Source organism: Leptosomus discolor, chromosome 1 (assembly GCF_034619465.1).
Source record: "Leptosomus discolor isolate bLepDis1 chromosome 1, bLepDis1.hap2, whole genome shotgun sequence".
NCBI lineage: Eukaryota > Metazoa > Chordata > Aves > Leptosomiformes > Leptosomidae > Leptosomus > Leptosomus discolor.
This window is the reverse complement of record NC_141391.1, coordinates 182667084-182689432: the sequence shown is the minus strand read 5'-3', so window position 1 is coordinate 182689432 and position 22349 is coordinate 182667084. Positions and strand designations below refer to the sequence as shown.

At 39.1% G+C, this 22349-nt stretch overlaps 1 protein-coding gene across 1 annotated transcript in view; it reads right to left on the bottom strand.

The window, feature by feature from the left end:
• The window catches only part of TAFA2 (TAFA chemokine like family member 2), a 65117-nt gene extending 43659 nt beyond the window's left edge, over window positions 1-21458 (bottom strand). Inside the window, exon 1 of the mRNA XM_086462009.1 lies at window positions 21353-21458. Within this exon, the coding sequence (XP_086318135.1) occupies window positions 21353-21458 (106 nt within the window). The remainder of the gene's footprint in view (window positions 1-21352) is intronic.
• Window positions 21459-22349: the final 891 nt, after the last annotated feature.

Sequence of the window (22349 nt, the reverse complement as noted above, 5' to 3'; positions counted from 1 at the left end):
AATTTCTCTTTTACTCTAATGTCTCTTGCATCATGGGACAGGTTCTCAGGTGAATTGTTAAAAAACAGAGCTGATTTCTTGGACAGATTATTTTTGCAGTGTCACCTGTAGGCAACACATACACAAAAGATCCTGCTAACTGCAGCCCCTCCCAGGCTTCTTGGATTCAGTGTGGTGTTTTCTCTCCTGAGAGAAACATTTTAAAATAACAAGAATAATTCTTGGTAAGTGTTTATTCTGCAGATGTTAGCTCAGCTCCTCTCATTGGGCTGCCTCTACCGTGTAATTAACCCGGTTAGTCCACTTGAGTGAAAGAAGGTAAGCAGAGTTCATATGACAGCACTATGCAGACAGCATCTCTGGTAGCCTTTAAAAAACGAGATAATGAATAGTTTGCCACAGTCACATTGCCTGGCATACTTTTCTGCACAGTGCCAAAGAAAAATCTCATCCATCAGCTTGTCTGCCAGCCACCAGTTACAACCATCTGTGTGGGAAAACTTTTTCCCTTTTCGAAAAAAAAATCAAGGAAAACTACAATGTAAGCATTCCCCCGAGAAGAGCTCACTAATGACCCTGTGAGATTAAGCCTCAGATATTCCCATAGCAAAACCTATGCACTGAAATGGACCGAAGGATTGAGTTATCCCCACTAAAAGAGACTTACTGGAAGAAGCTGGCATGATCCCAGCTGGTCACACAAAATTTACAAACATAAAACCACAGATGGAGCACTTCTTGTAGGCTCTCTTGTACCTGGAGAGCTCACAGCCATCTGACTTTATCCTCCTGGCCTTACTGAGGCTAATTTTATCCAATCACTCCTTTGGCAGGAGTAAGACAGTCTTACTCAAACAAGCTTATCTCCTCTCTCACAAAAGTCAGAGCCTTTTTACGGCAACGACTACAAATGACACCTTCATGCCAAACTTCTAGTCAAAGGCACAGGAACTCAAAACACAACTAATTTTCCGGTAGCCTGAAGGACAATTTAATCTTCTTCATATGACCCCTAGGTTGTTGCCCTCCCTAGGTCCTGCTTTCAATTTTGAAATCACAAAGCATTTGGAGACAAGATCACAAGCAGCGATCATTCAGGATCTTGCAGCTCTTTATATGTTCACCCACTGGAAGAGGAGGAGAAAAGGAGGCATCTGCATGTTCGCCCAGTCCTCACAGCAACCTCAGCTCCCCACCTGCAGCCGGCCTGCCAGGGTTCTCTTAGCCTACCACCGCAAGTGGCCCTGGAGGCTATGGCTGCTCGGTAGCCACCCTGTTTGCTGAGCAGCAGAACAGACAGGGGAGGAGGCCGACAGCAGCAAAGGCTGTGTGTTGTCCTGCGGGACAAAATGGAGCCGCTCTGCTTTTCACAGGCAAGATGCTTCCCACGTTTCTTCTCTAGCGGCTGCAGGCTGACACTATCCACGAGACAAGCTTGTATAGAGCTGGCAGAGAAACACCCAGGGCAAGGCGCAGTTTATAAACACTACAAGAAGTAAAAAGCCCCAGTATCTCCAAGGTTGTTATCAAACATGTTAAGCAAACGATATATTAAAGTGTGCAGACATTTTGTAAATTAACAGGCTGAGGTTTGAGATTAGTAATTATATGATTTCACAGAGAAAAAAGACCAATCCAGCTCTCAGGCACTCAAAAGAACATTTGGCACAAAGACATTTTATTCTCTCCTACTCTCTCTGTGGGCCTTCTGCCAAATATCTCGACTCAGCAAGAATCAGTAGCACATGTCTCAGAGCAGCCTTCAGCATCTGACAGAATACAAAAAATCCCACATTTTTTCCTCAGTCTCAAGGCTTCAGAAGCCGGTAGTTTACACAGTTTATGGGGAATATGTTTCCCCTGTTTCCTTAGATGACTCTCATTATTAATTTTATTTTCTTACCAGCTGACCCAAATGGTCTCAGGGCACATTGTACTAGACGACAAATTAACATGTTCTCAGGGACACATCAGGAAACAAGAAATGAAAGGTTCTTCTACCCCCACATATTTCAAGGACCCTCTGGCATACAACCCTCACCTGAAGTAACATCTTAAGAAAAGTGCTGTGTATGGGAGTCTCTGTGAAATAGGATTAATGTAACAAGGTGAGGAGGTAAATTCAATATTCCTTTTCAACAGTCTGCTTTCAGGCTTCTCATGCTTATTAGAAAACAGCTCAAGGACCTCAGTGGACTTTAGGTGCCTCTGAAGACAGCAGCTGAAGCCAAGGGAAGGACAACCCTATGCTCTATTTCCAGCCCAACACACATCTGGCTCCTTACATGTGATCTTGCTTCCACAGTTAAGTTATTTACTTATTTATTAAGGTGCAGAAACTTATTTAGGGAATAGATCTTGGTAATAAGAAGATCAATTCATATTTAAACACCTGAATGTCACTATGAATTCCATTATCAAAGTCTTTATGTTTTATATTCTGCTTTTCTTTTTAAAAAATTATGCTTAGTGTCCCTTATTCACCCCATGCTTAGATTCTTCAGGTTAGAAAAGCAACAGCACCTCCAATTTATTTGGAAAGTCTTTAATAAATTCCACCAAAAAGAGAAGAGCAAAGAGAAAACAATGACTTTCAAAGTAAGAAGCACAAAGATTTTTCTGTAAGGATGGATATGAACATCACTTGTTTAACATCTGTATTGAAGAACTACTAAGCTGATCAAACCTAGAGTACACGCTATAACAGAAGCACTCTGAGACATTAGTGATGACATAGTAGAAACCACACAGTGAGGTCAAGATGGACTTCCAAAAACTCTGCCAACTCCAAGATTCCCATTGTGCAAAATTTTTCCAAATGTAATATTCATATACTAGGTCCCTCTGTATCCCTCTTCCATACAGAAAGGCAGTTATGGACACCTGTGCGCCCATTCATCTAGAAAGGATATTTAAATGAAAATGTACCATAAGATTCTGAAAATACTTTTTTACATTCATATGTGTGCATACATTAATCACATAAACATGTGGTGAAATTTTACATAACTTATCTATAAAAAGCATTTCATTTTTGAAATTCCACATTTCTAAAACTCTCCAAGATTTTGTTTCTTGATTCCTTGCTTGGCTGGTTGGCTAGTTGTTTTTTACAGAGTTTTAGTCAGTGAGTCAATTTTTTTCTTTTAGGGTTTGTTTTGGCTTTGTTTTGCTTTGCTTTATCATGTCGTGACTGGATAGAAAGGTATCTCTGTACTAATTTAAAGTTTCTTTAATTCTGTAACATTTTTCTAATACATAACGTTCCCTTTTGCAGCTCTGTAGTGCATTTTTACTTAATCTGTCAATTAAGCCAACCTATCAAAGATACCTTGATATATTCCTTCCACAAACTGCAGGCACATATATCCGTACTCGCCTTTCTGAAAGCTACATAATTGTGTGGGTTTTTTCTTTTTCCTTTTCCACCCCAGCCTTCTAGGACTTCCCCACAGTGCTTCAGACTCCCCCACATGTGTTAAGAGAAACTCTGTAGGATGTCCCAGCACACAGTTCACCATCTGAAAGAAAGATCTTAATTTTAAGTTTCAGCTTGCTTCTGTAGAGCCCCAGGCAAGCTCTTTGAAGTGCAGAATCAGGGGAGGAACTTAACTCAGGCCCTTAGAAAAAAAATGCTAACAAGGCACATGTCTGCTCCTGTGAAATCCCCTCTTTTAGAGTGATCTCCCCCGCTACAACCTTCCCACTACATTATTGATTCCATATAAATAGCCAGTCTCTAAGCCATGGGCATGATGAATCAATAAGTATCTAGACAGTCTATGAACTGAAACTGGATGGCCTGGGAAGAGGCTGGCTATTCTTCAAGACAGAGGAAAAGAAAGCACATTTCAACAAGCAAAATAAGAGGAAAAACCGCCAGGAGAACCATTTAGAGCTGTGCAATCAGGAATATTTTTGCTCAAGGATTCCCAGAAGATAATACTTTCAGAGTCTTTTCAGATTTCAGACTGTTGCTGAAAAGGTATCTTTTAAGATGCTCCTAGCAGAATCCCTGGCACTTGTTTCTGAAGGAACTCTGGTTAATAGAAGCTGTTGATAGGAAACATATATACTAGTCTCATTGCTATCCAAAGTCAGAAGCCGCGAAAATATCACAGTTCCTGGAACTCCGGAATCCTGCTTTGTAAAAACTGTCAGGTAATGAAAGCATCTGAAGTAATTCACATCTTCAGGAGAAACCTATTAAAAAACAAGATATAGGAAAAAAAATCATAATTATCAGGGACTTATTCAGAGAATGAGGACATGGCTTCAGGCTTCGCATTTTACCCTGTATGTCCACGGAAGCTCATACAGTGCATCCAGGGATGCAACAGGCCATGCCAGGCCAGCTCATGATCCCTTTTCATTACTGTCCATCTATGAAACAAGCCAGGCACCTTTTGTATCTAGACTACTGCTGAGATGCAAGCGCAGAACACAGCAGAGCTTGCTGGGCAGCTCTTGAGCAGGAGCTTTCCAGGACCAAAAAAAGCACAGCTGAAGCAGGATGTAAGTAAATTATTACTAAACACATTTTAGATGACCCCAGACTGGTCAAGCCTCCTGCATCGGACATAAGACTCACAGACCAGCCAAGCAACTATGCCTCCTACCATGGAGCAGGAGGAAGGCTACAGTGCTGTGCTGCTGCTGCTGCAAGGGGTGGTGAAGGGGCCGCCCCTTCAGCAAGTTCAAGGCAAATTCCCACCCCTCACCAGGTCCAGCTCCCACAGCTCCTCCTCTGCCATGTTACCTAACACCCGGATCCATCCTGCCCCCACAAGAGCAGGACCAATGCTCCCTCACCTGCTGGGAACAAGGCACCCTCCAACGTGTTGTGTCAGTGCCAGAGACTGCTCGTGCCAAAGGCAGAGTGTCCACAGCTCTCACATTTTTCTCACCACTGTGAAAGGGGTAGGACCTCAGGGAGCAATGAAAATTTAAAAAAAAAATAAAAAATAAAAAATATATTGTTATGGTCAAATTTTAATTCAAATATTGCTAACAGGAACTTGCAAGGAAGCACTTAATATATGGGAAAATTACCATCTGCACATAAAATGATAGCATCCATACACTAGCTGTACATATTTTTATGGCTGCATATTCTTTGATCTTTTTGCTACTTTAATGTAGAATTTTCCTCACAGAGGTCAACATTAGAACCTCACAACTTCAACCCTCAGATCACTCTGAAGACTGAATTTTAGTTAAATAACTGAAAGATCAGTAGACTGAGAAGCAGTTGTTATCTGTGGGCTAGTTTGCATATACTCTTTCAAAAGTCCCAAGTGCAAAGCTGAATGCCATGTACAATACAGAGTAGTGAGGTGTATTTGTCTTCCAGTGGCTAACAACGTGTCAACAGTGACAACAGAAGAGTGGCCATTTAGAAACAGCCATAGAGCCATGCCTCTTTTCAAGGTTAGATGACATTGTTATGAGGAAATAACCAACTACCCACAGTTCCTTACAAGTAGCTACACTGACTCATGACAAATATTTTTACTGCTTTAGTTCTAAAATGCTCACCAGAAAAAAAAGATTAGCATTAAGTAACTGTCCAGGTCCGTGGCATTGATATGTTGTGAAGGGAGCCAAGTGTAATCTTCTCTAGTGTGTGGAAGACCGTCACAAAACAAGAATTGCCTTCCCCTTCGATTCACCACCTTAAAAGCTGAACAGCAAGGGGATACACCGTAGGATTTGACAAATGCCATTCATGAGATATCTTGTCTGATCACACACACAAATCTAGTGGGAGTTTTATCTTCACGGGGCTCACAAGTCAGGGAAATCTTGAGAATAATCCTAGTGCATATCATCCACGTGCAGCTGTAATTAGCAGAGCATTGTAAAACAAAATAAAAAGATGAGGAAATCAGAAACTGAAGAAGCAGCGGAGTGTGCCAGCCTTTCCTGACTTCAGTCGTACAGCCTTGCTTTAACACCTGATTCTTTTATGTGAAAGTGTTGCATTGCCTAGGAGTTATATTGCAATCGGGCACCTATAATTTTTAAGGAATAAGAAAAATAAAAAAAGTAAACATGGACACTGTGAATTTCCTTTAATTTCACACACAACTACTCTGATATTTGTGGTTTGTGACTGCTCTTCATTTGTATTTTTACTTCAGTAAATATGATGCATAACATGGGTGCTATCTGCTTATTTCTGATCCTCTGTCTCACCTCTGTATGGCAGTGTCTGAACCTGCAGTCTGGAGAGACTTCTGGAGTTTTGTCCCTGCTTATTTTGTTCAAGTATTATACATATGCATACATACATACATGCATACATATACAGTCAAGCACACATAAGAAAGCATCTCTAAGTAGAACGAACCAAAATATTAACACATTTGACATTTTCTGAATCTTTATACCATCATTTATTATATTATTATAACAATAAATAAATAACAATAAAGAAAGTGGGGTTTCCACTCTTCTCTGCAAAAGCAAAGACACTTGTCACCATACATTAGATGTCTACAGCTTTGGCATCTAATCTAAGCTGGACATTCCTGTATAACCAATGCAGAGATAGAGAAAGAAGCACCCCTAGGAGGTAATACCTGAATTTTAAGCATGCAAGATTAGATCCATCCCTAAGGGAAAGAGCTACATCAGCAGAGACATTACTTGGTCCCCGGCTAGTCATTTCTTTTGGGAGATTGCCCTCATGAATCTAACATGACCACAATCCTGAAACAGGCCTAACAGAAGTCAGTGCTCCACAACCATGTCTGTGCTAGGACTGATAATATATATGTATAACTAAACTAAGCTAAAATACATCCACTGATTTGTCTTCCACCATAAAGTTGACCTCTTAAGATCTCAGATATTTGCCAGGACTCAGCAGAGGAGTGACTTTCAGATCCAAATATAACACTAAAGTCGGAGGATGAAGCAAAAGGACATTTAAGGAACATATTCCCCTAGCTAGTCTTTCAGGAGCTTTTAAAATGTTACTAGTTATGGTAGCAGCATACCTAGACTGATTTTCAAAGCTCTCTTTAAACAGTGAAATTTCTCCTTCAAAGAAAAAAATACTGGGACACTTAGAGGACTCAGACAGACTTCCTGGATTTAAAATACATCACTGATTTATTTCCTTGTTGTAGACAATTCACTTCAATAAAGGGACACAGAAATAGTCTGAGGCTTATAAATCCCACCCTATAGCTTTAAAATAACATTTCCACATTTTTCTCCAGGTTGTCTGCAAGAAAAAAATCTCATGTGTCCCACCTATATCCTTCTTAATTATTCATTTTTGCTATGCATGAACCTTGGAGATTTTTCCATTAAATAAATATAGTACTAAATAAATGCCAAACATAAAAACTTCATTAAAAATGACTGAAATTATTACCCCTTAGTGATCATTGTCTCCTCCTACAATGACTTAGGATAAGCCATAATTTGGCATTTTCTCATATTTTTAGTGCGGGTCATAATGCTGCTTAAGTGTAGACTCTTGTATTCCTAGCACCCAGCAGAAGAACAAATTCGTTTATAATCACTCTTACAAATCTTTTCAGACAATAGAACATATTTTTAGGAGAGCTTTTCTGGCAGCCAAGATCAGTCTGACAAGTGGGACTTTTTAATTTTTTTCCTTACACCACTGTTCAGTGTGATACTTTTAAATGTGAGCCATTCACAGGATTTATTGTATACCCAGGTTAAAAAATGCTCATTAGACTAAATTATATTTGAAAATAGAAGCAAGAACTAGACTTGAGAAAGGTATTTGCTTCAGCAAATTCATTATTTTTATTAAGTACTTTCAGTACTTACTGTCAATAGTACCCAATAGACTAGTATTGTTTATTTCAGAAAGATGAAAAAATAATGAGAGTAAAATGTCGCCCATGATGAAATAAACCACATGAACTGCAAAAAATAAGAGTATGATTTCCATATGCCATTCAGACTACTCTAATTTAGTTTGTCTCTGACTTTCAGCAAAAAACCCTCAAGTTCTAAATGCCTATAACATGAAGATAAAATCTTGATAATCCGTTAATGGAGAACTTAATCCAAAACAATTAAATTATTTTTGTGGTTTTCTATTTCCAAAAATACCTGATGGATTCTGAACTTTTTTTGGGGTACTTCTATAACTAAAGAACAGCTGTTCTAGAATATGGCATTTTTACAGGCAATAATATGCAGTGGTCCTTCTGGTATTTATTTTTTAAAAGAAAATTTAAAATTACACCAGTTTAAAAATTCTTTCTTTTTCTCTAACACATAGGTTTTACTTCAGATTTGTGAAGTACCATATAACTAACCCCTCTCTGGTAGCTAAGCTCTTTCCTTCAGTCATGTTACTCTACACAAGCTGTTTTTCAGAGTAAACCCAGGAAAATGTAATGACAGTAACATCGTGACAGAAAGAGGGTGGGAAATATGTACTGTCAAATTGCTCAGCAAAACATGCATCTAATGAGGCAGGGCAAAAACTGGAAAGTCAAGAAACTGCTGAGCACTGTCCTTGCACCTGTGTAATGGGGATCCTCCTAACTCCCCATTTTTTAGCTGTTTACATCCCATCCCATTTTCTTCCCTAACATTAGGCAGAGGGCCTGACTGCACTTGATTCCTGCAACTGCCAAAGAGCAGCTTCCAGGGCTGGCATGACAGCAAAGAGTAAAGAAGCTTTTGCGCTCATCTAAACCATACTATGAACAAGAGTGGCACAAGTAGGATGAAAAGTTAATTCTTTTCTCAGATGTTTCCAGGGCACAACCTCTGCAGGATGCCCTTTGCCTTCTGCAACTCAGCTTTCTAGTACACTATATATTGTTATGATGAAGGACAGAATATGTAAAAGTATGGATTATTTACTTACTTAAATGAGCTTTTCTGAATTTTCCCATGTCCTGAAAAGGTAAACATAGGCATGGAAACAGTATTTTTAATCTCCTAAAGTGTTTGTGAACCAAATCTAGAAGGAGGAGAGAGATTTACACAGCCTTCATGTGCACAGTGTGCATCAGTGTAACAAGATGGCACAATATTACTCTTCCTCCTTCCTTATTTAAACTTGTATCTTCTCTCAATACAGTTATATTTGCTCTTAATATCTCTGGCAGATGTTCTGGGGTGAATGATGCAATTAAGAATCCAAAATTCTCATTTCTTCCAGATGCTTATTTTCTCTATATTCACTCACTGGAAATATATTTACTTTCCACTCTGCGGTGTCTAGCAGTTAGCACACCTTCTGGGTTCCATTTCACAAAATTTCCACAGTTAAATTGACACATGCCTATGCATCTTAGATGAATGTTTAGCAGCAGCGATCTTTTTTTTCTATCGGTAATAAATTTACATAACATAATAAAACTCAGCAAAGTTTTAAATACATATTTCACTTTTAAAATCTTTTCATTTTGTTGTTCATAGGTACAATACTTTCTTTCATCTTTTCAAAACTGGTTTTCCTTAGTCTTCCAGCTCACTGAAGGAATCTAATGATGATTTCAGTCTTTTCTATGATTCATTCTTTTCACTGAGATTGAATTACAGGCTTAACTGCTTCATCCTTGCTCCCCTCTCATCAGACACATGCATAGTCTTGGGTTTAAATTCTGGATCCAGAACAATTCTGACCTTCCCAGCAACTCTGACAGTCTCCTACAAGCCCTAGCTCTCCTCCCACACATCGTCCTGGAGCACAGACTCAGCTGAAGCAATTCTAATAAATTGCACCTAAAAATACAATGGCAGAATGCACCCAAGATTTGTGTTGGTCGTAACATAACACTTTTCTCAGGCATATCCTTTCTGCAGCTCTGCATTCACCCGGAATAACCCATGCATTCAGCTTTATACTTCAGTCACTCAAGGACACTTGATATTGAAGCCAGAAGTATTTTGCAAAAAGAATTCTAAGTCTACTGCATTTGCTTGAGAACAATTTGAGTACAAGAGTTATACAAATCTATGGGGAAAAAAAGAACAAGACAGACTTGGCAGCTCCTGCCTCAGCCTCCTCATCACTACAGACAGAATTCTTGCTCAGCCTGGTAAAAGAGAGCTGCACAAAGCAGACTGCTCTTTTATCATTTTCCTGCTTTCTGTCATCTAAACCCCCAAGCCAGCCTCCATTCTCCAGTAAGTATGCCGTGGCTTTGCTCCCATCTATGTGGAGAAGTGTTTTTTTTCTTGGTCAATTTAATAGGAAGGTCAAATTTTCTGTATTATCCCTCTGCAAATTTCAAGAATTCTTCCTGACTTTCTCTGTATTTTAGCTCAACAAGGAGAAAAAGAGCAAACACCAAATCCAGATTTTACAACCAAACCTTTTTAACACAATGGAATGACATTTGCAGAATGATATGCAGATATAAATGAATCTGTCACAGACCAAATTTCAATGGCTTCTGAACTGCAACACAAGACTCCATTTGAACAGCAGAAATAAAATAAGACCTTTACAATTTTATTTGGACATTATGACCCTCATACAGGAGAAGAGTTATTAGGCAGATAAAAGAACAATATCCAAACTGAGTCCTCCTGCTAAGAGACTTTCCAAAAGTTCCAGAAGGTTTTCAATAGGTTGCAAACTTCTTGGTATATGAATTCAGGGACATATCCACATCTACACTGAAAGCTTGACTTCCCACTTTGTGAAAACAATGAGCTCTGAAGGTGTTTCAGAGCACCTAAGAAAGATGTCTAAAACTGAATGTTGTGGAAAATTCCCTGAGTTTTCGGTTATGTTTGAAAAGCACCTAGTATTTTGTGAAGCTCCCATAAATAAATGATAAGCATTTTAAAAACACTAAAATGGTCCACATAAGCTGTTTCATCAGTGATGACCTTGCATTTTTCTCTTTCATCCAAGGTTCTCATATCTCTGCATGCATACACATGTACATATGCATGCATACAGACACACGCTTTGCTGCTTTGGAGCTGTCGTTTTGTGCAACTTGGGCTCAGATCAATTCCCTGATCTTCTGAAAAGATGAGACTCTTTTACAAAGTCTCTACTACAGTGGCAGACTGCCCCAGTGAGCCTTAAAATGGTAAATCCCTCTCAGCCCCACAAAAAACAGAACTAAAAATTTTTGTTCAGAAAGAAACTTTGTAAATTGTAATCCAAAACATATAAAGAATTTTTCTCCTGCTATTCCCCAGAATAGCTGTCTGTTTCTGAACATTTTCTTGGCACTTACATGACTAAAGAACAGCTGTTCTAAAATATGACATTGTACAAGCAATCACTTAACACTGCTATAGAGTAAATTCAGTGAAGAGTGTCAAGAGAGAAGGGCATAGACTTTAGACATTATCAGCAGAAAATTAATGCAGATGAAACTTAGATTAACATATCCCCTGAACGCTATAGAAATAATCTCCACACGGGATGCGATTTTCCAGTCACAAACCTCCCAACCTGAATATGTGAAATCCCCTGAGTCAGGCAACAGGGATGTGCAGCTGATACCAGCATACATATGGGGCAGTCATCACTGCATGTACGGAACGTATGTTGGATGTATGGAATGTGTATTGGAAAGCCTGAGGGTTAGTGCAGAAAACCCTAAGATCAGCATTGGGGTATATGGCTTCCATACCTGAAAAGAGATCTAGACTTTGAAGATAGAATTGGACGTAATCCTGGCATTATACTAATTTTACATATCTGGATACTGTTAAGGACCAGACTCTTAACTATAGTGTGGTATTGACCCATTGTATTTGACCTATGAAAATGACACAATCTTAACATATTGAATTTGGAGAAAACATAATATAAGGGAAACTGTATATTAATCAGATTTTCTTTTCAATTACATTCTTGTTTGTTAGTCACGGACATTAATAAAACTTGATGAGAGTTTCTCTGAGGAAAAAGACAGAAAAAACAATGTTGTCATACCAGTGTAAAAAAATCTGCTTCGTTTCTCTGATAAAGCAAGATGCTTTCAGGGTCTTGAACATAAACTTTGTACTAGCCATGACCTTCCAATATACCTCAAGATAATCCTACCACCTGGGCTCCAAAGTCAACAGAAGAACTGGACACAGCTCTTCTACAATGTGTATCAAAGTCCAAGGCTGGAAGCTTCAACCAGAAGGCACATTCAGAGATTTCCTGCACATAAGGATTCACACTTTTGCAGTAACTCAGTAGACTCTTGTTATCAATATTAAGTATTTATATAAATAGACAGAGAATGGCATTTCCTCAAAAGGTTTTATTTGTGTAAACTCACTCTGATATTTACCATGAAAATTTTGTAATTGTTTTCCCATTTTATTACTACCTGTCTGTACTGGAAGAATTCTCTTTAAAGACAGCGTAGCCACTATAGTCAATGAGTAAGAATGTTTCCAGAAAGGGAGAAGGGTCTGCGGAGCGGGCACAGGCAGTTGCAGCAACCCCATCGGCTCACTGTGGCGTACCACCCTGCTTTACGGTCTAGGATAGGACTCTCCGGGTTACTAAACAGTCTTTCTCTTCCTCCCTGATCACAGCTGCATCTAACATCCATTGCTTCCCTTTCCTACTCTAAGGAAAAGTTTATTTAAGAAATTATCTATGACATGATATACATTTAGGCAAATGAAAATAATTTTTTAAATCTAAGAATGCTAACATAAATATATACTACTATATGCTACAATAATTGAGCACTTAACAAGTTAATGAAACAACAAGGAAAATTCTGATCAAGAGATCGGTACTATTAAATCAAGACTAATTGAATAAAGACGACTATCTAGGAGGCTAACGATTTCTTTCACACTATTTTTATGGGTTTAGTCAAAACTGGGGCATGCAAATATAAGCACTCTGTTTTCCTAGGTATAAGGATGAAGGAATCTAGCAGAATGCATTACTTAGTATATATTACAAATCAACAGGACTAATTTGAAACCAAGAATATAAAACTGGAAAGGTAGATCTGATTCCAGTATTAGGGAAATGTCAACATTTACTCATGATAGGAAAAAGTAACAGCAGGGTAAGCATAATATCAGAGTTTTTTCAGTCCTAACATCTTCCAATATTTTACTAACAAAAAAGTCAAGGAAAGCTTAATCTTCCAAAACAGAAAGTAGCTAAAAAACAGATGACTGGCAGGGCAGCTATCCAAGGGAAGAAAACATTAGTAATAAATGAGAAGGCTGAAAATGTTAAAAAAGTTTGGCATTTCTGACTGTAAAATTAACTACGTAACTTTTACAAGAATATAATCTTTTGTGCAATCATCTCCTTTCCACTGCAACACGAAATCTGAATGTATTTAAGGAAAAGATCTAACTCACTCATGGAAAGTTACTAAAAAATTGACATTGGTATTACAAGATCAGGCCCAAAACAAAGAACTGCTAAGAACTTCCCTTATACTTGTCTTAGAAAAACATCAAGAAATCATAATACTTGCCAAATACAAACAGAAATATTTTTAAGTGATCAGTATAAAGGAAAATGTGTGATATCTCATTGGAACTCTCCAATTTCTCCCTCCATGGCTGCCTCAAGGACAGCCAAGTTTCATTGCCAAGGTGGTGGTGGGAATGGGGGCAAAAATGACGGCAGCCATGTGCTGTTATGAAGCTGGCAGCACAAGGAAGAAACAGGCAGAACTCTGCTGTTGCTATGATTTCTGCACCCATGTCCCAGTGAACCATTGGAACTATTGGCCTCAGCAATCAAAGAAAATTATTTTCCTTTATGTCCTGGCAGAAGGCCAAGGAATGTTATCTACTGTATTCTAGCAGATATTGTATTAACACTTTAGATTGCAGTGACAGATACTGATATGAAAGTGTTTGACTGACTGTCCTATTTTATCTTCAAGCAAATGGCAATTTTGGGATCAGGTTCTGATCCTGATATAACTGAAACTTTCAATTAATGCCCAAGCTAGATAAGAACATCTAATATCTTTCTTCCCCACGTCTGCTAAAATAACTATCATCTTCCTTTGTTTCTATATTTAAACATTAATTACACTCAGAATTAAGTTAGTGAAAGCTGCACACAAAGCATTCTCATTTAAGAGAATTTATCACTGAGACCAACTTCCACAAGAGATAAGATTATCCATGGTTGAGACATTTAGCAAAGATGACAAAAGAGTTTGATGAAGCAGGACTGACAGATCAAGAAGAGAGAGGTGGATGCCTCCATCTAAGATTCGGACAGACCCCACTGACATTTTCTAGCCTCACCTCGTAGCTCCTAAGGCATCCATCCACACCCATCTCTCTGCGTGTTTGCAACTTCCCTCATCTGAATATTAGACAGTTTTCACAGAATCACAGACTTACAGAATGGCAAGGGTTGGAAGGAACATCCGGAGATCATCTAGGCCAATCTCCCTGCTAAAGCAAGTTCGCCTAGAGCAGGTCGCACAGGGCTGCGTTCAGGCAGGTGTCTCCTACCTAATTCCAATAAAGAACCTAGGAATATGCAGAACAACTCTTACATCCTTTGACAGGCCCACACATCCAGAAAGTGCATGTTGAACACATACAATTTACCCATAGGGTCAGATCCCTCACCGAATGTTAACAGTACAGGCATTTCAAAAAACTGCAAGGTGAGGAAAAAGCAATACTGCTGCTGCCTATCCTTTGTATCAGAGCCCAGTTCATGGAACTGGGAGATCTACATTTGGTGCCCTCTTCAGCTCAAAGAGGTTCAAACCACATATCTTATGACCCCAAAGAATGCCATTACCTCCAATAGGACTCCTTCAGGAACGAAGGAGAACAAGAGGGAGCACGTGGCTAGCTAGTGGTTACTTAGCTGGAAGGAGGGTTGTCTTTTATCTGGTTTATGTCCCCTTCACCAAAGGTACTTACTGCTTTTAAAACTGAATACAAACACCCTCTATTTCTGCATTACGAATGCTGTCTTCTACACACTGTAAAATTCTCAACAGGAAGGACAAAGATACATTCATACTAAAACACTATAACTTCATGATGAAGGCACTTTACAGAAATACTCAGAGGTCTCAAATGTATCAGTTAGGGCTATTCTTATCTAGACACAGTGACTCTAAACACTAGGAATGTATATCTCAAACACCAAAATGATAGGCAACCCCCTGATCTTCCTGAATAAAGTAACCTGGACAGCATTATTTAGCTGTAATGCATTGTAGATATTTACCCAAGCTTCTGAACATTGTGTTACTAACCTGCACAGTCTTAATGCAATAACAAGACACCAGAGTAAAGGGCTGATACAGTCCTTCACCAGACCTTCTGAACAATCGTACCTCCAGTGTGATTCCCAGCAGTAGAAGCTGTTACATATATTCTGCAATGTTCCAGCTGATATAACATTCAAGAAGTTTTGATATGATTTTCCATACCAAATGCAATGAGACCAAAGTCAGTCAGAGGTCTGTGATGGATCTTTTCTTACAGAGTACCCTAAAACTTCAGGACTAATAATTCAAAATCATTGTTATAAACTAGACACAAACATATTTTAAAACAGAAAAATCTCATTGTTGCTGAATAAAGCTGAATTAAAATAAAAGAGCTTATAAACAAATCTGCCCTTGGTGGGATAGATGCCTGTTTCCAAGTCTGCCCTCAGACTAGAATCCTTCGACACAGTCACTTCTGGCTCCTTAAGTCCCTTTGTTTCCCTCACCTCAAAAGGCTAGCTGTCTGTCTCTTCATCAGTTTTCTCAGCTGTCCCCGAGGCTTTGCTTCTGCTGTAGACTTCCTGCAAGCTAGTCTCTCCCCTTATCTACCTGACCACCCATGTGCTCTGAAGGCTTTTTCCCAGCCCACTCAAGCCAGTTTCATTTGGCCTATAGCAAGCAGTCAGCAGAAGAAAAGCAATGTCTTCTGCTTTGCTGCTTCAGATCTAAACATACAGCAAACAGCCAATCAAGAAGACAAGCAGAACTAATCATTGGTGCTCAGAAGCATCTCCACTTAGGCATCATTGTCTTTAGTAAACTTCAAGGTACATTTACCCATGTCTGTAATATACAATACTTCTGGTAATAAAGTTTTGTCCTGGGCACCTAGGGAGTGCAAGCCAGTACTGGACTTTATATACTGACATCTGAACATGTAGTCTCATGTATGAATATATTCTGTACAAATGTCACTGGATAACTGTAAGGAGAAAGTTTGGCTAGAGGAAAATCTATTGCAAGAATCAGAGTATCAACGGTATCTTTAAGGCACAATTCACAACAGTAAGAGTTTGGAAAGCATTGCACAAAATTCACCAGCATGCCTCAGGTCCCTCGCACTGCCCTAGTGATACAAAAGAACTATAAATATGGCATAAATCACCTATTAAGCCATCTAAACAGCTGTCCTAACTCACCAGTGAATTTTACCCCCTGTGCATGAAACAGGCATGAGGGCATTGAGGCAATGCACACAGGCCATTACCATAGCTTTTAACAAAGTGCTATATTATCTCTCCTCAGAACAAATCAATTCCACAGCCCAGGGGTCAGGCAGAGCCAGGAGCCTGTCACATGCTGATTCAGTGCAGTGTTAGCATTACTGCATGTGCTAAGAAAGCCCCGCTGAATGCTACAAGCCAAAAGAACAAACTTGCACCACTCCGTTTGTCTGCACGGCCTATGAGTCCTTCCACTCGCTCTCCAGAACCAGGCATACTACTGCCCATACTGGCCTACAGTATCACATTTGATTAAATTTGTTCATTACTATGACATTTCTTCCCCTAAAAAATGTCTACATTCTCAAAGATACACACGTGGGATGTGTGTTAAGAGCATATGGATCCCTGTTCAGGGCTTGCCACCTTTTGGTTCATTTTCCTGACAGAAAACACAACACATCTAGACACAAAAGCTCTTCCAAAGCAAACAGAAATGATGAGTTATCCAAAGAAAATGACATACCCGAGGACAATGATTACAATTAAGCTGCACTTCTACTTCAGTCCTGTAGACAATTCCTCGGGCTTTCCAGGACTGTCCTGCACATTTTATTTGTACTCTTTCCACAAAACAAAAAGGAAAGCGACCTGGTGAACAGGGAAGAGGATGACCAGCTGCTAATGAAAGTACAGCCATGGACATAAACTTATCAATACCACATGAAAGCATGCCACTGATAAACACTGGGTTTCTCGCTTCTCATAGTCATACCCATTCCCAAACTCCAGACACACGTGTTGCATAGGCCATATCCTACATCACCACACTGGTGCCAGCAGTGCTTCTGCCCGGGCAAGGCAGCTGAGACAGGCAGAGTCATCCAGGAAGGGTAATCTAACCAGTAGCTTTAGAGGCTCAGAGGCTACTTCATTCAGCTGGTCTTCAGAACAGCTGCTCCTTTGCAAGGAGAAACCAAGATTCATTTTCTCCTTGTGAGCAGCGAGACATTCCCTCAGATTCTAATTTAGTGTGAATTCTCAGACGAGTAGCAGCAGATATTCTGCATCACAAACGATGAAGAGTCGAGTTTGTTTTAACTATATGATAGGCATCAGATTAGTAAGTTCAGCTTCTCAGTGAAATTTTTAAACAAATATAAATTATCACGCCTTTTCATCTAGTAAGTCCAAAAAGACTCAATTACTTTATTTGTCTACCTGGGGTGTTTTCTGGTTCCATAACAAATTCCTTCTGGCAAGAAAGCATTCATGATTAGCCATATTTTTAAACAACTCATTATTTTGTCCAGGGATTTAAAACTAATATAAAGGTTATTGGTTTGTATTTTGAGGAATATTAAACTATGCTCAGATTCAAAAGTACCCTTAATTTATTTTAGATTATCTTATTGCATTATCCATGTAAAAAAACTTAGTAATCACAAAAAGCTCAAAGAAACACGAATTTTGAAAGAGTTTTTAGTTTTAGGGTAGAAACTGTGTCTCATGGTAGCCTCTTGTCTGCAAACAAGTGCTTGTAAGGGGCTATCAGTATATTTCTTTCTCAAGAGGACCAGTCCAACACTTGAAACCGTAAACACAGGCCGTGATGCAATGGTTGCCAAATCAATTCATGTTCCCTGTGACAGAAGTAGCAAACAGGCAGTGATGCTGAACTGATGTCTGCCTGCTGTATCCATCAGTGAACACTACATGTTTGCACGTTTATTTCTTTTCCAAGTGCTAGCAATGAGTAGGAGGATCAGGATCAGTCTTATAATAAAACACCCTTATGGATTTCTTTCAGCCACCCTCAAGGTATATCAGTTTTTAGACTCACAACCTTGAAAACACCCTTTTGGAGATTTATATGGCACTCTCTACTTTTCTTCTCATACATAGCGACTGCAGCACAAATGCATCTGGTACCGTGGGCTGATCCACACATGCATGTGCTTGGGCAAGGCACATATAACCAGAGTATTGGAGTTCCCAGCAAAATGAAAAAGCAAAAGCAGAGTTCCTGTTTCTTTTCAGAAGATAGGATAAATGGAATATAAGTATGCGCTCATCCAGGAACTAGGGAGAACTCGTAATCCTGTGTGCAGCAAAAAAGTGAGCTTTGTGTTTTGGTTTAAACTCTGCGAGTGCTTATCTATTTTAGCTCTTGGATTTTTTGTCCAGACTGATGAAACTGTAACAATCAGCCAAGATAAAGGAAGCAGACGTATCTTCAAATCAGTCTTCTCAAGTAAAAGGATGGACTTGGTGCCCACACACCTGAAACTGAAAAGCTGTACCAGTTTGCAACCCTGGTGGTTGCTCAACTGGACCTCAGAACCTGGTTCCCCTTGCCCTGCCTCTGCCTCTGCTTTTCTTGCTGCTGACGGGTTCTCATTTGTGGCATATCCCTGAAATAAGCACAACAAGCCTAGAGATGGCCTCTCAGGGTCAGTTGTTTATATCCTTGATGAAGTCTGTCTGGAGAGCAGAAGGCTCATTAAACAATTTTTCACACATTGATGATCTCTCCTGCTTTTTCCTTTTCTTTTCTTTTACAATAGCCTTCAGAAAAGGAGATGGGTTTAAGAGTTGGTGCAACTGATGCATAATATGACTAAGTCAACAGGAAAGTAAAGATTTTTTAAAATGGAGATTATCGATCTTTGAAATTGTAAAGGCTCTTCAAAGTCATTAGGGTTTGTCATGTCAATGTGTAAGGACTTCCATAAATGAAGATTAACGGTGCTAGGGGTAATTATTGCTGAAGAAACTCACATATTTCTCAGTATTTGGAAACTCATGCAAAGGTGAACAGTGTCATGTTTTCCATGACTGCACCTTAGCTCCATTTCTGCTATTAGAGTAAGGGGAAGATTTTCTTTAACACAATGGGAAGTCAAACTCCCAGTTTCTTTGGAAATCAATAGTAGCTGAGCTGTGTAACTCTGATTTGTGCTTTTAAAAATAATCTCCCATATACAGTGAGTGCAGCTGATCTGCAGATTTACTAAATCCACAAGCCAAAATCCTTCCAAATATTTTTTTTCCAAAAGAATCTGAACATATACAATAGTTCCTTTTCTAAATTAAACAACCAAGTCATCCTTCTTCTTATTATTGTTCCCTGCAAGACTCCATGTATTTTGCTAAAGGGGTGAAAAGTTACAACTTAAAGAAAAAGAATCAAAGCTTTTTGTTAACTTGCAGGAATGTAAAGAAGTCCCTACAGCTAATAACCTGATTTTGCAGCGGGCTCATGTGCATATTGTTTTTATCTAAAAACATCAAATTCAATATTTCTCAAGTTATTTCTGTTCTCAAATGAGAAGTACTGTCCAGATAATTAATGGTATAGCTCTGCTGGCATCTCCCTTGCATGAATATATCTGGAAAGCTAAAACTGGTGGGGTATCATTTGGTTCTCAATTATGAAGCCCTAATTCCCCACACAGTCCTTAGGATTATAAATTGTTTCCATTAAATACTTGGTGAAAGGTTTTACTCATCATTTTTTCAAAAACAGTAGCAAGCATACTCTGGCAAAGTTTGAACTGGATGAAGGCAAACACGGCTTGACCAGCTTTTGTAGATGTAAACAAAATGATCTGGAGATGGATTTTTATATTTTTAAAGAAAGATAATCAAAGACAAAAGAATTATGAATCCAGGCTACGATATCTTGGCTCTTTTCCAATAGCTGATTAAACTGGCAAGCCACAGCACCAACCCATATTCTAGTTCAGAGTGGGAACAAAGGCTGAGCAAAGGGTGTCAGCACAGTTCCTGTCTGTCACGATGCCCATCTTTGGTGGCCCGCAGGACCACATCAGAATCTTTTGTCTGCACCAAATTGCAATTCACAAAAGACTTCGCAGAAAGTGCCTCCGCATCCCGAAGTCCTTAATCAGTAAGGTATCTTCACACAGCAGAAAACTATCTAGCAGTTAGATATATAAAATACCTGCTCATGAAATCCTGTCATCAGAGGGAATATAATAAAATGTACATGAGAGAAGAACTGACTGGTCTTACTGGAATCCTTCCCCAGTATTTACTCCTTAGCTCTTGGTAATGCTGATGTCCCACCCTTACTTTACCCAAGTTGTTTATTCTGATCTCGAATAAACAGATAAACAGACAACAGACACTATATGAAGGCAAGAAGTGGACTTCAAAATTGTATTATATTGCAGATCACATTTCAAGTTATATTAGCCTATAAGAAGAGATTGGTACATGAATCTGGAGAGTTTGTTCCTTGCATTAGGGTTTTACAGAAACACACACACACACACAAAAGAAACCTTTTAACAAGCTTCAGTAAACCATCACAGCGTCTGCTAGTGTGTTTACGTTTTAAGGGCTGGAATGACCAAGAGGAAACAAATATCACATTGTCACAAGCTACTGAAGTTCCTGGTCTGGTGTTAGGAATGAAGTACCAAAGACAGACAACACTGCTAAGCAATGGTCTTTTTTTTTTTTTGGTGATGAAAAAATCACATTCAGCACACAATATCCATGAAGTCAGCCTTGACAGATAACTGCACACAGTAGGAGCACACATGTTACTAAAAATTGTTTCTTTCTAAGGTTCATTCCAGGAATTAATTTGTAGCACACATACATGCTATCTGATATAACTGTTTTTATGAGACAAGCAGTACTCATTATTTGGTTTTTTTTTCTTTAGCATCTTTTTTTTTACCATCTTTTCAATTGTACTATCATTACAAAATGACCTAAAATCAGAGAATGCTGAAAATGGGACTGAAACACTTAAATTCTCAAGAAATTAATAAAAGTCTATCCATTCAAAACTCTCCTCCTTTGGGACTGATTAGTGGATCAGTATCAGGAGACACAAATACACATAAGGAAAAAAGGTCGCGTAGACTGGACTTTTCTGAGTTTGTTGACAGAGGCCACAGCTACAACAGTATAATGGAACAAACCAAAATTTCTTACCTTTATGATGATTTGCCCCAGACGCTAACTTCCCCCACAGCGTTACAACAAATATTATTATTAGCAGTTTTCCTTTTGTTGCTTTCTGTAAGTATCTCTTATTCATCCTGAAAACAAAAATACATGAAAATAAGTATTTATTTTAAGACTTTAAAAATATTTTTTTATCTTAATTTAAGGAGAATTCAAGAAGTTTTTTATAAGTGTCTGGCTGACAACTCTTAAGTCTTAAATTCTGCTTAGCTGTAAATGAGATACATCACATAGAGCATCAGTAAACCTCCCTCCCTGGTCCGCCAGCATTCCTCCACCCTGGTCAGCACCAGGAGAATTCAACATGTCCACTCATCATGTTTCTCTCAAGGCACAAGCAGTATTCATAACCACTGAAGACTCCAAAGCTGGCAAGGATGAATCAATGCAGTTATGCTGCAGGTTGATGAACAGAGCAGTTCTGCTAGCATGTCTGGGGCCAGTCATGGTCAACGTGGTCCTATTTGACCATATAGTGGAGTTTTTAGCTATTGGGATTGCAACTCTTCTTGGATTCTGCTCACAAGTCATAAAGAGATAAAAGATTTGAATACATCTCCAGCACGCATACCAACCCTCCTGTGGAGAAATCCTGTCAGGAAGACATGAGTGGTTTGGAAACGTGGATTCGCACAGGGCAGATTCACTAGTCTCTCTCCTGTCTATCTTTGGGTAATGAAAAGATTTGATTTAGTGCACCAATGGAAATTGCACACAGCTACCCTCATCTCGCTCAGTGATGTTTTCACTGTGACAGCAAGCCACCATGGTGGTTCAAGCACAAGGTAACCCATGACTTATTTCTCAGTAATAACTCGGTTTCTCAATAACTTTGTCCTCCAAAGACAAAATACCCCTCCACCTGCCAAAAAGACAAGTTCAGGAACATAGGCTGCAGTGCTTAAGGATTACAGTTGTGCAGAGAGTGGCAAGAGGTATAATAATGAAACCTTCTCTCACTTTT